The 18,536-nt window shown below is 36.5% G+C and overlaps 1 protein-coding gene across 1 annotated transcript in view; it reads left to right on the top strand.

Annotated features, from left to right (window-relative positions):
- The window catches only part of UGGT2 (UDP-glucose glycoprotein glucosyltransferase 2), a 189,379-nt gene that overhangs the window by 155,936 nt on the left and 14,907 nt on the right, over window positions 1–18,536 (top strand). Inside the window, exons 28-35 of the mRNA XM_047081127.1 lie at window positions 1,368–1,526; window positions 1,877–1,962; window positions 3,871–3,955; window positions 9,311–9,396; window positions 11,496–11,588; window positions 12,646–12,730; window positions 16,493–16,675; window positions 18,319–18,479. Coding sequence (XP_046937083.1) covers window positions 1,368–1,526; window positions 1,877–1,962; window positions 3,871–3,955; window positions 9,311–9,396; window positions 11,496–11,588; window positions 12,646–12,730; window positions 16,493–16,675; window positions 18,319–18,479 — 938 coding nt within the window. The remainder of the gene's footprint in view (window positions 1–1,367; window positions 1,527–1,876; window positions 1,963–3,870; window positions 3,956–9,310; window positions 9,397–11,495; window positions 11,589–12,645; window positions 12,731–16,492; window positions 16,676–18,318; window positions 18,480–18,536) is intronic.

Here is an 18,536-nt window from a genome sequence, read left to right as displayed (position 1 = left end):
GACCGTCTCCTGTGAATGTTTCCTTGCACACGTGGTGCTGTCAGGACTGGGGGCACACGTGCATGATGTAGGTGAAGCTCATTGCTAGACTGGTAGAAGTTCAAGTAATTCAGATCCCAGCTAACGTTGAAACAAGCACTGTTGTCAAAGAAAGTACTTATCTCTTGTTCTTAAGACCTGAACTTGAAGAGAAATGCTGCACACAAGTATTATTCTTTCTGTGGTGATTGTGAGGAAAAGCAGCTATCCAATAGAGAATGTTTTGAAATACTTTATATCCTAAACACACCAAAAAATAGTGTCAAAAACTCACAGCGAAATAAAATGATACCGTATAGTGAGCATCACTGTTTCATCTGCTCAACAAAATTACCAAACCAGGTAAAAGTCACTTACCATTTGATTCAGCCTCATGTTTGCTTATGTTTTTCATATCAAGTAGAGAAAAAGTGTTATCCCTAAAATACATTTGCAATAGAGGGAAATCTGGAAAAAGTCTTAGATCTTTTTTTTTTTAATTTTTTTTTCAATGTTTTATTTATTTTTGAGACAGAGACAGAGCATGAGCAGGGGAGGGACAGAGAGAGAGGGAGACATAGAATCCGAAGCAGGCTCCAGGCTCTGAGCTGTCAGCACAGAGCCCGACATCGGGCCCGAACTCACAAACCGTGAGATCATGACCTGAGCTGAAGTCGGATGCTTAACCAACTGCGCCACCCAGGTGCCCAAAAGTCTTAGCTCTTTAAAAAGAGATTTGTAGAGACAGGGACGTGTTCATAGAAAACTATTTAATGAAACAGCTGGTTACATTTTCTTAGAAAAAAAATTACAGAAAAGAAAAAGAAATGTGTTATGTGTAATGAATGTTAAATCTGTGGGTAATTTCTGTTTTTTTCTCTTTTCCACATTTTTATATTTGCTCAATTTTTTGATGAGCATATTTTATTTTGAGTGCAAAACAATGAAATATTAACTTTTTATATTACAAGAAAGGTGATAAGTTGGCTTTCTTGCCAGATCTGGAGGAGCTCAAGGGCAACAGCCAATGAAGCAGATTCCTTGAGTTTCCCATCTCACTCTCTCTTGAAGAGATCTGCAAATACTCCAACTTGATGACATCTTTCCTGACTGTGACATTGGTGCATATATCATGAGGTTGGAGTAGAGCTGATGTCATGGGAAAGGAGAAAAAAACTCATCATGAGTTTTGGTCTTGAAGAAATTGCCTCAACCATTAAGTCACTAGTATGAAAGACTTGAAGTTGCCCCCACAGTACATTGACTGATATTAATTACGTTTATTTATTACAAAATTTATATTATGAGAATTACTAACACCAGAAATAATGACCTGTTTTCCCCCATAGATTGAGAGAACTGTCACCGCAGAATATGAGCTGGAATATCTACTACTTGAAGGACACTGCTTCGATACAGTGACAGAACAGCCTCCTCGGGGTCTGCAGTTCACACTAGGCACAAAAAGCAAACCTGTTGTGGTCGATACAATAGTGATGGCCAATCTCGTAAGTATTATCAGTACTTAATCGATTGTATGTAATTACATGTTTGGGGGAAATCCTCGAAGTTTTCCTGATAACAAGATGAAATAGATTTTATCCTGCTATTGCTGAAAAGCTCCCAGAAAACAAAATTGATCCTTAAATAAGGTAATTAAGTAAAACAAAAATGAAGGGAATCATACTTTCAGGATGTATTATTCAGGCTATTGCAAAATCTCCTTTTTGTAATTCATTTATAGAATTCATCCACTCCAGTCTAGTAAACACTTTCCTGAATGATTCATGTATAATCTTTTTTGAACAATTGGAGGCTTTTAGTCCTATAACTGATCATATTTTTCTCATCCTAAAAGGGATATTTTCAATTAAAAGCAAATCCAGGTGCTTGGATACTGAAATTACGCCAAGGAAAATCTGAAGATATTTATCAAATAGTTGGGTGAGTTCTATAAACCACTTTAAAATTTTTGTGTAGGGGCGCCTGGGTGGCGCAGTCGGTTAAGCGTCCGACTTCAGCCAGGTCACGATCTCACGGTCCGTGAGTTCGAGCCCCGCGTCAGGCTCTGGGCTGATGGCTCAGAGCCTGGAGCCTGTTTCTGATTCTGTGTCTCCCTCTCTCTCTGCCCCTCCACCGTTCATGCTCTGTCTCTCTCTGTCCCAAAAATAAATAAACGTTGAAAAAAAAAATTTTTAAAAAAATTTTTGTGTAAATAAGGTTTTAATGTCTTGGATAAGAAGTGAGAGGGTGATTGATTTTTCCTGTACAAAAATTTAAAATATATTTATATTTAGGATTCCCAGGAAAATAAATATGTGTCCATTTAAAAAAAAAAAGTTATGCTTCTTGACATGTAGTGAATCCTTTCATTTTGCAGCAAATGGCTTTTACTGAGATACTGTGTTCTTCCAAATCTCATTGAGAATGTAAATTATTTGAATGCTCCCCTTTTTCCCTGCATTAATTCTTTCTCAGTGAAGTCCATGTCCTCTGACTGCTTGCTTAGCTTGTTCCTTTCATTGAAGCTGCTGACTGTCCTTATGTATCCAGTGACTTTTAGTTGCCTAGCATTACTTAAAGATCGAATAGTGCAGTGGTGAACATCCCAACTACCTGGGCTTTTTGGGTCTAGGATAATCGTTGTACCCTCCTCAAAGGATGAGTGTATGGATCAAATGAGTTAACATCTCTATAAAGTGCTTGCGATAATACCTGAAATAGGGTAAGAGTCTTCCTCGCTACTACCTCTACTATCTGGTTGGATGGAGGGAGTTTGCTTTAGATCTTGTGTGGGTCTCGCTGCAGTGTGTGCGACCTGGCTCTACCTGCTCTTGATGGACAGTGGATTCAGTGGCTAAAGTTGCTGGTGTCCATGAGCAACATTTATGACTGGAAACTCTTGAAAATTCTAAGAAATTTGACATTACTAGCACAAAAATTGAAACCCTTTCTTTTTCCTGGTGGTAACTGTCGGGGATGGCTGTGCCTTCTACTTTGGTTTAGCCACCTCAGCTGGAGAATTGGGAGAAAAAGGGAGTCAGAGGCATGTGTCAACATACTCCTGTAACCATTCAGATTTCCATTTCAGGAAAATGTTCAGGTGTGTGTTCTAAATCTGACTAAACTCAAAGTATCTACTAATTTGACATCTGGTTGCCTTCCCTCATTGACGAAATTCAGCTTTGGTGCTTTATTGTAAATGTTTTTAACAGCATTTTTCTGTACATAGAATGATACCAAAAAAAATTTTTGGTCAGAGCTATCATACTTGATTTGTTCATGCAATTTCAAAAATTGGACAATGAAATACATTATAATATAAAACATTCAGGTCATGCAGATGAGCATAATAGACATCTTCAGTTTTATGGGTTTAATACTTCAAATTTTGCTATTTGAAAATAGCTGGTGGATATTGAAAAGTTGTTGGTGTAGAATTCCTTCGATTATGATATATAACAACTTATTTTAAAGTCTCAAAAACACTTCATATTTTAATTATCATTGCAATATACCAAAAACACCTGAAAGATTTGACTTTAGCGGTAGTCTTGGTATACTACGGCAAAGATCAGCGATAATTTGAGCTTGCTCAGTGATTAGGCAATATGGAATTTAGTGAGTTACTTTTGTACAGTTTTAATTTGTATCAAGTTAAAATTGGATAATTTTGAAAATTGTGTACTATAGCATATCTTAATTGACTATAGAAACAGCAAATATACATATACACAGTGATGTTATACTTGTGTTTATTGCAAAATGAATTTATTCTGTTATTTATACCATCATAATTACATGTCGCTTCTTGAGTTGATGATAGACATTTACAGGTTTTTCTGCTTTTAGGCATGAAGGAACTGACTCTCAACCAGACCTGGGAGATGTCATTGTTGTGATAAACAGCTTCAAGAGCAAAATACTGGAAGTGCAAGTGTGTGGGGCAGAAGCTCTTCATGGGTTTTGTTCTTAGACTAAGAATTCTCTTTTTTGTCCTTAATTGATTATTTTCAAACTAATTTTATAATTTTACTACCTAAAATGTCATACTGGAACTGTGGCATGAAAGGAAGAAGAGAGTTAAGTTCATGAAAGAAAGGCAGAGAGCTTGAAGGTAGAAGAAAAGGAAAGACTTTTTCTAAGTTAGGATGGGTCTGTCATATCTATTGTATCCATAGCCAGATAGTGTTACAAATTAGGCTCTAGAGTTGAGATCAAGAGCACAGATTGAAAAGTTAGCCCTGAAAGAAAAAGTGATGTTTCTTTCATTTACAAAAAGAAAAAAAAAAGAAAGATAGAAAAATAGTTTTTAATGATGGCAAATTTATTTCTTTGGACCAATTTACCTACTTAAAACTAATAAAGATGTCGGATAAGTGTGTTTGAAACATCTTAAAAGCAATGAGGAGCTGACAGTACCAAAATAATAAGAAAAACAAGGAAATACAAAACCAAAATTATAGGGAAAATAAGAGCCTAGTGAAGTAAGCACAGAAGCTTCTCTTGTCCTGAGAACAGTTGTCCATCCTGGTACACCTGAACTATCATTTTGATTTAATTTGCAGGGTGATGGGGACAGAAAGTAAAATCCTGGACCCATATAAAGCGGGTAATCTGTTAGAAGACCCTCTCTACAATAAGCTGGCTATAGCTTCAGGGTAAGGATGAACCCTAGTAAATTATTCCACACAGTCTTTTAACCCAAATTTGTATCATGCAAGTGGTCCAGGGAACCCTGAGCCTTGGATTTGCACTAAACTAGTTCCAGATTAATGAGGTTGTACAGACATTTGGAAGAAACACGTATATATCCCTAGAATAAGATTACTATCTCCAAATACATAGAGAAAACCAACAGAAACAAACACAGAAACCAGGCACATAAACACTTCCTGTATTAGAATTATTGACACAGACTCTGAAACAACTGTGCTTACAGAGTTTAAAGAAATGAAAGACAAACTTGAAAACAGTTGCAGGGACCAAAAAACTATTAAAAAGTGTGTATCTGATTTTTTTTTAAGTAGAACTTTTAAAACTGAGTGATACAATAACCAAAATTAAGAATTCGGTGGATAACTTTTACATGTCTAAAGAGAGAATTAGTGAGCTGAAAGGCCAGAAAATATTCCAAATGTAACAGAGACATTTAAAAAGAGTATAGTACAGCAGAGAGCATAAAAGACATAGAGAATAGAGTGCGAAATTTGAGAGACCAGGAATTGCGGTGAACCTGGCTCTGCCATTCACTAGCTGTGTGACCTTGGACAAATTGCTTAGCCTCTTTGTTTCATTTTCCTCATCTATAAATTGGGGGTAGTAATACCTTACATGTTTGTTATAAGGATAAGATAGTTCGGTTTGTAAAGTGCTTTATGAGTATTGAATAATTAACATCATTTTAAATGGAGTTCCAGACAATGATGAAAGAATAAGGTAAGTGTAACATTGTGTGTCAACTATACTCACATTAAAAAAGGAAAAAAGTATAATATTTGAAGCATTAATGGCTGAGAATTTTCATGAACTGATGGCTGTTACCAATTTGCATACTCAGAAAGTCCAGTGATTACCAAGCAAGACAATTCACACCTATGATAAAACTGCAGAAAACAAAGAGAAATCTTGAGAGAAACCAGAGGAAAAAGGAAAAATTACCTTCAAAGACCTATAGATAGTCTGACCGTTGATTTCTCAGCAGTAAAAATGAAAGCCAAAAGATACTGGAATGATATTTAAAAGCACTCAGTGAAAAAAAGAATGCCAAGCTAGAATAATTTACCCTAAAAATATATCTTTCAAGAGGAAACATAAAACAAGGTATTTTCGGACAAATGGAAAAAACTGAATTTGCCACCAGCACTCTCACACTAAAGAAAGTTCTAAAAGAGGTACTTCAGGCAGGAAAAAAAAAAATACGTCTAGTGGGACATTTGAGTTTTAAAAGATTAAAGAGAGAAGAAAATGGTAAATTATGTGGATAATTCTATGAACAGTGAATATATAAAACAAAAGTAATGTCTTAGAAGGATTTTTTTAAATATACAGAATTTAAAAATAACAATCGCATTTAAGCCATAAGATAAATAGGGTTGTTTTCATAAGATAAATAGGGTTGTTTTCAATAACATGTAAAATTCTTATATTGATCAGAGCAAGGGTAATGATTACTTTTAGACTTTCAGGCAAATATGAGTTTAATTTCTAAGATAACCACTAAAAGAATAGAAAGAAGGCATAATGTCATAATAAAAAGGAAAAATGGAATGAAATAATATAAATAGACTAAGAAAGGAAAATAAATAAAGCAGAATATATGGGATATGGAGGAGGAACAAAATAATAAGTTAGAATTTAACCCAATTACATTAAATGTAAATAGACTAAATGTTTTAATTAAAAGACAAAGGTTGTGATATTGGATTTTTTAAAATTACAACTACATGTCATTTGTGGAAAGTACACCTCATACCTAAGAATACAACTTTAGGATGAAGATGAAAATAAAATACAAGAGTGGCAAAAGTATTCTAGGCCAATACTAAGCTAAAGAAAATTGGCATAGCTCTACTAATACCAGAGATATAGGACAACAAGACAAATAACCTTACTAAGATAAAGTCATTTTACATATATAAGGCAGGAATAGAATTAGAGAAATTTATAGTTCTCTATCATGCTGGGATTATTTTTAATGCCCATCTCTCAGTACCTGATACAATAAACTGACCAAAATATCAAGAGATAGAGATTTTAACAGATTATAAATTTTGACCTAAACACATATAGAACACAACACCCAGTAACACCAAGTGAATACTCTTTCAAATACACATAAAATGTTATAAAAATTAACTTTGCATTTAGTTGAAAAGCAAGTCTCAACAAATTTCAGAAGAATGAAATTGTACAGGGTGTATCCTCCATCTACAGTGCAGTAGAGCAGAAATTAATTTCCAAAGATAACTAGAAAATACAATGTGGTTGTAACTTCTAAGATCCAATAACAGCAGGCTACCAAACCTCACACCTTACATATTGCCTAGATTGTAAACTACTGTATCACCAAATTTTACCTTGCATCCCATATCATAACCTATTCCTTATCACCTCTGCTTTTTATCCTGTGATCAGTTATACATGTTGCTCACATTCATCTTTGATTCTCTTCCTCCTGTATTGACCTTGATTTTCTTTCTCAATAGTAACACAGTCTCTTCTTTAATACATTTCTTTCTGGTCATTTCAGAAGAAAAACCCCACAAAACCCAGACCAGCTACTTAAGATACTAACTCAACCAAGCCCTATAGGACCAGCATTCCAGGAAGTTTTATCCTAGCCCTGCAAACAAGAAAGAAAGACCATTTCTACCAGGCTGGGGGACGAGAGGACAGTTCCATCTTTGAGCTATTTTGACCATTGAAAAGCCGCTTAGGTTTTCTTGAGCTGAATTTTTTCACTCTGCCTATCGGTTCTAATTTGACTTCTTGGTCTATAGTACAGAGCAGGTTGAACTCTTTCACCATAGCCATCAAATCTTTGAGGTAATAATCATGCCCTACCTGAATCAGACCACCCACCTCAGTCCTTCTGTTGTTTTTTTAATAACACCGTTTTATCTCCTCACCATCCATCTCAGAATTATATCAAAAGACAGAAAAGGGAGAGCAGAAAAGATAAACAATGTTAAGGATCAGCCCATGAATTCCACAGCCCATGAATAGGAATTCCATAGAGAAAGAATAGACAATGGAGGAGGGGGACAATCCACTGGCTCACTTGCTCCGTTGAGCATGCAACTCCTGATCTAGGGGTTGTAAGTTTCAGCTCCATGTTGGATGTAGAGATTCCTTAAAAATCCTAAAAAAAAAAAAAAAAAAAAAAAAAAAGGGAGGGTATTTCACAGAGAAGGAGAGGGAATAATGTTCATAAGGGTCCATAAATTACCGTGAGTGAAAGATGGCCCACATGAGACCCTAATAACTATCAGGGAGGAAAGGCAGGTCAGAGTCATAGAATGACACTAATCCTAGCATCAGACTTTGCATTTTCAAAATGAATGTTATCAGACAGCAAAACAAAGCCTTTAGTATTTTGAGGAAAATTATTTTGAAGCTAGGATTCTTTAACCAAATTCTTAAAGACAAAGTTATTTTCTGAAGAGTGAAGGTTTAGAAAAATTTTTCACACCCCTTGAAGATGTTTGCCAGTCCAATGAAGATGAAGACCAAGAAAGAGGAAGATAGGTGCGTCAAGAAATGGTGAAATTAATCTGAAAAACAATGCAAAGAAATCCTTGAAAGAAATAGGCAGTTAATTACTGAGCTCTGGGAAAAACATTTCCAAGAGGACAGGAATTCCAGGCAATAAACATGAATAATAAACTGGGAAATATTAGGTATGTGGTAAGGAAGAAACATATCTCACTACAAGGAAAAATAAATGCAATAAAATTCCAAGAAAAAATGTTTATGTGTTGGTGGGATGTAAGAAAACAGAATCCATTTGAAATATCCAGAGTCTCCCATGAGTGGCACGATGGTCAGGTTACTATAACTGCACTGAGGAAATACAGCTTCAGTGGCCTTGCAGACTCTGCAGTGAATAATCATTACATCTTCACAATAAGCACTATTTGCTGATCTTCAAGTTGTAAAATAAACGTAGCAAAATGCAGTAGATATAATTACATTTACCAGCATAAATGTAGGTAGTACCTATCCTTATACGATGCTAAAGTAAAAGTTCAGCTAATGTAAAGTGGGAGGCGGAGGGAAAAGGTAGAAATACCATTAGTATTCTTATCTTACATGCGAAGGAAACCTGAAATTGTTGGAACAAAAAATAGACATTTAAGTATTATTTGAAGCTACAAAGATACTCAGTAGAAGAACTAATGGTAATGATACTACTCCCAAAACTTCCAGACAAAGAGAGGCAGACCAATAGAAGGGAGCTGCTTGTCTGTCGTCCCAAAGAATGAAAAATACCTAAACCCTGTGGTTGCAGATATGCTGGTAGATAAAGCCTGAAGTTGAAAAATCAGTAAATACAAGTATAAGCACATTATTTAACAGAATGGAGGTAACCACCAAAAGAGCTAACAATGAGATTGAACTGATAATTGAAACCAGATTGTGTCTGTAATGTACTAAGATCTTCCCTGGCTCCGTCACTGCAACTGTCTTAGATTTACAGGGGTCACCTTGCACTTTCTAACTTTCTAAGCACATTGCATAATACTTAAAGCTGCACAATTCTAAGATTTTTCTTTACCGTGCTATCTAGGTGCAAAAAAAGCCAGACAAAATTAAGGAAGATCTCCTAACCGATAAAGATGAGAAGAAAAAAGGAATGTGGGATTCTATTAAAAGGTAATTACCAGTGAATATTTTAACATATAATGATAGATCCATCAGGAGTCTAGTATGTGGAAGGCCTGCAGATGGTAAACATCTAAGTAAAGCAGATCCTCTTTTCATGTGGGGTGAGATCGATACACAAGTGTTGATAAAACGGGATAGGAAACGAGCTATAAGACAGCTGAAAATCAAGTGCCCTGCGAACCACAGGAGAAGAAGATTTTATCTAGTTAGGAGGAACCTCAGGAAATACTTCTTGGCTAAGATGTGCTCTAAAAGATGGACAAGACTTCAGAAGTTGGAGATAGAGAGAAGGTACCTGGTTATATGAAGTCAAAGAGATTAAACAGAAAATAGCCCAGCTTAGCTAGAACACTGGGGCATTGAATATAATAGGGAATCTATAAATTAGGTCAAGGCATAATCAAACAGGAATTGATGTTAATAATATTAATAAATATTAAAACAGGAATATATTGGCTCACATGTAGAGAGTCCAGGAGTAGAGCTGGCTTTGGGCATTCGGGTGACGTGGCCTAGGAACTCTTTTTCCATGTCTTAGTTCTATTCTCTGTGCCTCCCTCATTTTCAGAGAAACTTTTACAAGGAAAAGTTTGCCATCTTTCCATATAGTGCCAGCAAAAGTTCCAGGGCTGACTCATGAGTCCAGTTGTTAGCCATTTGTCCCAAACTGAACTGGTTCCTGTGACTCTAACCACACTTGGGTCGTATGCCCACCTCTAGAACGAGTGGGCAGGCCTATCGCAGACTCACAGAATGCAACTGGAGGAGGAATGCTTCCCCCAGAAAAATACCAGGCGATTGTTACTAGAAACGTAAAGGACATTAGATGGGCAAAAACAAAGGCGTCTGCTGTAGATCCACATTGTAGAGAACTGTGAAAGCCAGTTTTAGAAATCTGAGCTTCATTTGATTTATGAGAGAGAACCACTGAGAGATTGTCTCCCAGAGATAATTTCTATCAGTTGTCTATTTCTGTAGACACTTTGAGCCAGCCAGATTCAGCAACCTAAGTGGATTGTGTTACGCCAATCAGGGGCACTCCTATCATTGGGATCTTGCCCAGTTTAGGCCTCTTTTTCTGTAGTTGGTGCCTTGTTTGATAAGAATGGTGTTCTTGTCCCTTTATGTGCATTGAACTATTACTGACTGAGAAGGTCTCAGACCCCCTCATTTTGAGATCATCTGGAGAGTAGGTATATTTGACAGGGGATAATGAAGCAGAATGTGAACATTTTAAAGAGTATCTCTCCATAATCTTCCATTAAAACCAGAAAGTGGAGACAAGAATGAATATAGGTAATTGTTAAACAATAGCATGGCCACTTGCTGTACGGAAAGGGTACCAAAAACAAATACTGCTGTGTAGGAAGGGAGAAAAGACATGTTCAGGGGGGAAGCTCCTTCAGCTTACAGAAGTATTGTGTATGTTATAATGCTGTCACTTCTTTATCTGAATTTTAATCCTAACTTGGAGTATCAACTGTATTTTTCTTATTTGAGAGATTATAATAAGATTTGAAGAATACTCTGTCGGGGCGCCTGGGTGGCGCAGTCGGTTAAGCGTCCGACTTCAGCCAGGTCATGATCTCGCGGTCTGTGAGTTCAAGCCCCGCGTCGGGCTCTGGGCTGATGGCTCAGAGCCTGGAGCCTGTTTCCGATTCTGTGTCTGCCTCTCTCTCTGCCCCTCCCCTGTTCATGCTCTGTCTCTCTCTGTCCCAAAAATAAATAAACGTTGAAAAAAAAATTTTTAAAAAAAGAAAAATACTCTGTCATAACAGTTCCTATTTGGCAAAATACATCTGTGGTGATTGTAAGTTATTTTTTTCCAAATTGTAGTCGTTCTAAATATCTGTGCCTATAAAAATGAAAATTTTAATTAAATAAATTTTTACACCTGAAGAAAACAGAAATTATAATTATGAATACTCCAAATAAAAAGATTCAGTAATTTTGTGTATGAGATGGAGCTTATTTTGAGAGGCTTTCCTATTGCATATTAAATTTAGTATGCATATTAAATTATGTAGGTTTGTAAAGTGTGCAAATGCAGATTAAGAACTTGTCAATCACTACTTTTTTATTCCAAGTTTCACAAGAAGTTTGTATAAAGAAAAAGATGAAGCAGACGTTCTAAACATTTTTTCAGTTGCTTCTGGCCATTTATATGAACGCTTTTTAAGGTAGGTATGTTTTTTATCAAATGCTTTGAAAAGCGGTTCAAAAAGAATTTCAAAAGTTCAGAAGAATAAAAGAATGTACAGTGAAAAGAATCCCACCTGTTTCCTTATTACCCAGTTTCCTTCCAACAGGAAACCAATATTATTTTTGTAACTTGCCAAGGATGTATGTAGATAAGCATATATATCTTCTTCATTTTTTAACTTGTTTTTACTTAAGTAGTAACCAAGTATATGTCGTTCTGCACCTTGCTTTTTTCTTTTTTTTAACCTAAGATTATGAGAGAAGTATATCTTTAAAATGTAGTCGAATTTCATGAGTTTAATTGATTTGGAATATCAGTGTTCTTTAAGGCTAGGAAATGAACATATTTTATGACAAAATAATATGTGAGAAAAAATATGTATAGTAAATTTCCCTTTTATTTTATAAGAAGGAGGAGGGGGAATAAGAAGAGAACTAAATTCCAAACCTTAGGGCTGTTGTTTTTAACTTTTCATATAGAAGGATATCAGAGAATTCCTCAAAAATATTTGAAGATGTGATATTCAAGTATATGTCTATATGTGATATTTTAGATACATCTGTCTCTTTTCCAGTCAGAGGTCTAGCGTAGCAAAACAAAGGACCTATCCCATGAATTTACTAGTATAGATCATTCAGTTCTTCCATTTCTGTATACTTGATGTTAATGACAAAGTAATAGAGTGGAGATTAGAATGTAATCAACTAAACAAGAGTATTTCAGAGTCAAGTGGAACAAACAAAAAGCAATCAATTTATTCTGTATAGTGTGTGTGCATGTGTGTGTGTGTGTATATATGTATGTGTATATATGTGTATACATATATATATACACACCTTCTTACACATTACATACTTGATAAGTAACCATAATTTGTGAAGGTGCTTCAGTCTATTTCCCCATAATTCATAGTGAAAAATTAATGACTTTAAATAATTATTGCATATATATATATAATAATTAAAAAGCCTTAGGAAAAGCAGGATGAACTCCTATTAATATTAACTTACTGGGTTAAATGTTCCTCTATACAGAATTATGATGCTTTCTGTTTTACGTAACACCAAAACACCTGTGAAATTCTGGTTTCTAAAAAATTATCTCTCACCAACATTTAAAGTAAGTACATTAACCTTTTTATTATAGAGTGGTTCAATGTTTAAAAGTAAATTCTTTATGTCATTGTAAGTTCACAACATTTTCAGAATGAGCCTTTTGAAATTACTGTTTCTAATTTTAAAGTTTTGGTATTCATTGTTTTATCTGGCTTAAGAAAAATGTTATGCTGTTTTTATTTAGAGAAGTGTTTAGGAGGACAGAAGGAGATGGTTTATTTTTAAGTAAACTCAAAATCAGAAGGATTAGTGGTTTTTCATGATAATATAATTAAACTTGGCAGTGAAAGATATGTACAGATTGTCAATAAAAAGAATTAGATTCTGTCATAATTTTACAAAGATAGACTAGAACAGTAGTATCCAGAGAACATGAAAATCGTACCATAGGAAGTAGTTCGATAGTCCCAGGAATAATAAGGCTCTTTGATCTTTCTGAGGCGCGGTGACTGCTGTGGTAGTGGTTTGGGGACTATATTCAGAAGTGTGAGGCATTTTATCCTGAGAAGTTTTCAGGGGGCCAACAGCTGCTCCCCTGTACTCAGCCTCACACTCTTGCTACAAAGTATACCCTGTTTCTCCCTATTCTCACTGCGGACTAATCAGATTTCATGCAAGTTTGGGTCTCATTCAGTAGCAGTTCAAAGGAGTTCTCTTTTTCTAAACCAAAACCAGCGGTAAAAGCAGAAATAAAAATAGCCAGCCATGTTGTTATTCCTTAATATTGCCAGGCACATTGCTGAATGATTTACCTACATTATTTGTTCTTAATAAAGTTCTATTCACAGAAAACCAAGACTCAGAAATTACATAACCAGCCTGCACAATGGGGAGGTATCCAAGTTCACCTTAGGTTCAGTGATTAACTAGAAGGACTCACAGAAATAAGGAACACCATTATCGGGGTGCCTGGCCCGCTTGGTCGGTTAAGCTGCCAGCTTCAGCTCAGGTCATGATCTCATGGTTCGTGGGTTCGAGCCCCGTGTCAGGCTCTGCACTGACAGTGTGGAGCCTGCTTAGGATTCTCTCTCTCTCCTTCTGTCTCTGCCCTTCCCCCACTTTTGCACACTCTCTGTCTCTCGGGATAGATGAATAAATTTAAAAAAAAGAAAGAAAAGAGGGGCACCTGGGTGGCTCAGTCAGTTAACATCCAACTTCGGCTCAGGTCATGATCTCATGGTTCATGGGTTCAAGCCCCACATTGGGCTCTGTGCTGACAGCTGAGAGCCTGGAGCCTGCTTCTGATTCTGTGTCTGTCTCCCTCTCTCTCTCTCTCTCTCTCTCTCTCTCTCTCTCTCTCTGCCCCTCCCCAACTTGCTCTCTCTCAAAAATAAACTTAAAAAAAAAGAAAGAAAGAAACACCATTATGCTTACAGTTACAGTTTACAGCAAAGCAGTGCAGGTTAGAACGAGCAAGGCAAAGAGACGCGTAGGGCAGACCAGACCCAGAGCTTCCAGTTGTCCTCTCCTAGTGGGTTTGGCAGCAGCGCTTATTTCTCCCAGCAAAAACGTGACAATACACATGGAGTATTGCCAACCAGGGAAGCTCACTCAGACTGTGGTGTCCACAGTTCTTACTGGGGGTTGGCCACATAGACCCACTTGACTGCCACAGGGTTACCTTTGCCTCCAGCCCCTCGAGAGGTTCAGCTGATACGTTGTGGCTCACAGTCCCAGCGGTAAGTTGCATTGTTTGTGTAGACTATTTGGTGTTGACTGAGGCAGGACAGTGGAAGGCATAGAGGTTACCTACCGGGAGCCTGGGACAAAGGGTCTAACCTTTCTCTGAGCAAGCTTTGTCCTTTAAAGCAGAGTCCTGAGATCAAACAGCTAATTCAGCAGATAGCTGAGATCTGATCCCAGGCATGCTGCCCTCACAGCCTGGTGCTTAACCCTCACGTAACAGCATCTTCCGCAACCACCAAGAGTGCCGCCTCCTGTGTGCATTTAGCAGTAGATAAAACCAAAAAAGAACCCATTCATATAAACAACAAGTCCTACTAGTTTGTCAGCAAGTTTTTGATGTTATCCTACTAGGCAAATACTGCATAAGGGGATTGGTTAATTTTACATAAACTGAGATAATACAATTGTAAGATTCTCTCAGCAGGAAATATACCATTCAGTAGAAATATAGTGCTGTGTCTGCATAAAGGTCTTGTTCTCCCACATGGCCAAAAGTAATACCATATCTGAAATAATATTTTCCTTCTTTTTGGAATTTTGTTCCTTTCCCTTAAAATGTTTCTTTTTGAAGCTTTTCATGTACAATGTGTACAAATCGTAAGTGTGCAGCTTTGATGAATTTTTACAAAGATAAAACACCTGTGTAACCAGCAATTAGATACAGAAATAGAAATTACTAGTACCCTAGATCCTTTCCTTCCAATTTTCAAAATGTACCTCCTCTCTTCCTTCAAACATTTAATGAATTCTGCCTGCGTAGGGAATAATCCTTTCCTGACCACACAGTCTGAAGTTACAGTCCCTTCTGATTTTTCACTCTGCTTCCCTTCCTTTTTTATTTTTTTCCTAGCGCTGTCTTCTATAGATAACTTACTGATTTAATTTAATCCACTCACCACCTCTAAAATGTAAGCATCATGAGGGCCACAATTTGTATCTGTTTTGTTCACATCTGTATCCCTAGGACCTAAAATAGTGCCTGGCACATAGGGCATGCTCAGTAAGGGTGGAGCCCGGTGCAGGGCTGGAGCTCATGATCCTGAGATCAAGAGTCCAACATTTAACTGACTGAGCCACCCAGGCAGCCCTCAGTGAAAATTTTAATACATATTTGCTGAATTAGAAAGTTTTTCTAATTTTTCCTAATACATATTTTTAAATTTTGAAATCAAAACAGTGATTCTCAACGACTGGTCTAGCCATAATTACAGCATTATAATTCATAAATAAAAACCAATGCTTATGCTAAGGAACATAATTTAAATCTACGTTGTTCTTACAAAAGCAAGGAGAAAATTTAAGTATATAACCAGCAGCTAGCTACAAATGAGAACTGAGCAGGAAAAAGCAAATTCTCTGTGTGCTAACCTGTCTTTCCCCACCCCTTTACCATTCTCCCTCTCATGTGGGGCTCTTGAACCAAACTTAACCAACAGTGTATTTCATTAACTGCTCTGGTTTAAACAGAATAAGATACTTTAAGTCTCTAAGACCCTGAATCAAATATCAGACATTCACACCCACAATGACTACCCTGTGTTTTTAATCCTTGAATTAGGTAGTCATAAATCTCAGACATGAAACTCATGTGGAGAACCTAATTCATCAATTTACAACTCATTTTGTGGTTTTTTGCACCCCTCTATATGTTGTAGCTGTCTGACCAGCCAGTATGTTGACATAAACATAAACTGTTTGCTGTGTCGATGTTCCAAGATCCAAATGCTTTTCCTTTATAGTCAGGCTTTCTCAAGTCAAACAGTAGTGATAAAAACTAGGGGAACATTGATCTTAGTTGATAAGCTTGCTAGTTAATATGGTGTACCTATTTTTTAATGTCATTAGATCGTATAGTTTTATGTATACTTATATTTTGATATTTGTCAGCATTTTCCTATTCCTCATTAAGGAATATAAGTTGTAGAATATAAGTTGTAGGAATATAAGTCGTAGAAATAGTTTACACTTTTTTACCAATTAGTTTGTAATAATTTATGGTAAACTCTTTCCAATGTTAAATTGTTCTCTAAACATATGAACATATTCTTTGATTCGTGTGTGTGTGTGTGCGCATTTTTAGGAGGTGATTCCTCACATGGCTGAGGAATATGGGTTCCAGTACGAGCTAGTGCAGTATCAGTGGCCCCGCTGGCTTCACCAGCAGACGGAAAAACAGAGGATTATTTGGGGTTACAAAATTCTTTTCCTCGATGTCCTTTTTCCCCTAGCGGTGGACAAAATCATTTTTGTTGATGCTGACCAGGTAATAAGATTAACTGTTGCTTTCAGTAATACTTAAACTATGTTTGCACTTCTGAGTACAGGGACTCAATTCATGTTGCTGGTGCTCATTATTGTCTTTGTTGCCCTGCTGCATAAATGTGTAAGACGTGAATGTGATATGTAAGGAAAGTATCTTAAAAAAAAAACGGTCAGAATTCCAGGGGAAAATCAAGTGTATCACAAGAAGTACCATTTATTATTTGGACATTGCAGTTTTCTCTCTGACGTGGTAGTTTTTTGATTTTGGCAATTAAAAATAAGTACTGAAATTAGTCATGATAAAAGTAGTTGTGTGAGTTCCTATGAATGTATGAGCTGTTTGCTTAAAAGGAGCTATGCTTCTTGGTGAAAAAGTTGGCGATTACAGACAGCTCTCCTCTCTTGCTTGTACCTCCCACAGCATTCTTGGGCCTTTAGCCAATAGCCAAAACCTCATCATCCTTACACTTAAAGGGGAAAAATGTCCCAGATTTATCCCCCCAAAACCCATTCTGGTACCTAGCTTTCAAAACTTACATATCCAAAAATTATGACTTTTCCCCTTCCCTCCTTGCATTGCATGCCTTTGTAATCACTAATGGGAAAAATATTTGCAAAATACACAGAATCTTTAAGAAGAACAGTAAATAATAATGTTATATAAATTAAGTACACAAGTTAGTATTTATATTTAGGACAAAAGTGTATTTTCAAATCCTCTATTAGAGTTTACTTGTATTGTTAACTCTATTGTTGTTTTTGTGTTAGTTTCCAAGTTGACAAATATGAATCATTATCCTTAAAAATGAAGAAAACAGGAAAATGTGGATAATGAGCTAAGCATTTCAAAACATATTGTCTAACATAAAACATATTTCTCCTACCTTCCCCCAGCTTACACAGTGGCATTTTCCAGCAGGCTAGAGTCTATTAAAAACTGGAACACGCTAATGTTATTTCATTAAAGCCATTGAGGGTAATTAAGAGGTTTTTCTTCATCATTCAGACTAATATTGGCCAATATAAAATACTGGAGATTTATCATAAAAATGATTTTGAATTATTAATCCGTACCTTGATAAACTAAGAGCGATGAACTTGTGAAATATTTAATTTCTTCCCAAAATGCATATTGTTTAAGAAATCTTGATTAAGATGACATGACAGACTATTCTTATTAATAAGACCACTGTCCTATAGACTAGGCATATGCATTTTAGGTTTCTCTTCATCTGTACGAACAAGAGAAAAGGGAACTTCATAAACTCCCTACTGCTTGAAAGAGCTGTGAGCAGGGAGCCTGGGTGGCTCAGTCAGTTAAGCGTCCAACTTCAGCTTGGGTCATGATCTCATGGTTCATGAGTTCGAGCCCTGTGTTGGGACTCTGTGCTGACAGCTTAGACCTGGAGCCTGCTTCACATTCTGTGTCTCCCTTGTTCTCTGCCTCTCCCCCCTCACACTCTGTCTGTCTCTCAAAATAATGAACGTTGAAAAACAATTTTTAAAAAAGAGCTGTGAGGAAAACACAGTTCTGTTTCTACAGTCAGGTGACAATTTGAGATTCACGTTAAAAAGGCTTATTATAATAGCATAATGTTATATTATTGTATAGGCTTCATCAGAGAAACTGTTTTAATTATTTAGATTGTAAGACATGACCTAAAAGAACTCCGAGATTTTGATCTGGATGGAGCGCCCTACGGGTATACCCCATTTTGTGATAGCCGCACTGAAATGGATGGGTATCGTTTCTGGAAAAAGGGATACTGGGCATCACATCTTTTAAGAAGGAAATACCATATCAGGTAAGAAAATCCATACTCTTACTTTTTAGTAACCAAATAACTTACTGGATCTCAATA

The sequence above is a fragment of the Lynx rufus genome, unplaced genomic scaffold (assembly GCF_022079265.1).
Source record: "Lynx rufus isolate CCGP_SWC_20201006 ecotype Redwood Valley unplaced genomic scaffold, mLynRuf1.p SCAF_1, whole genome shotgun sequence".
Classification (NCBI taxonomy): domain Eukaryota; kingdom Metazoa; phylum Chordata; class Mammalia; order Carnivora; family Felidae; genus Lynx; species Lynx rufus.
The sequence above is the reverse complement of the archived record's forward strand: the minus strand, read 5'-3'. Positions and strand labels throughout refer to the sequence as shown.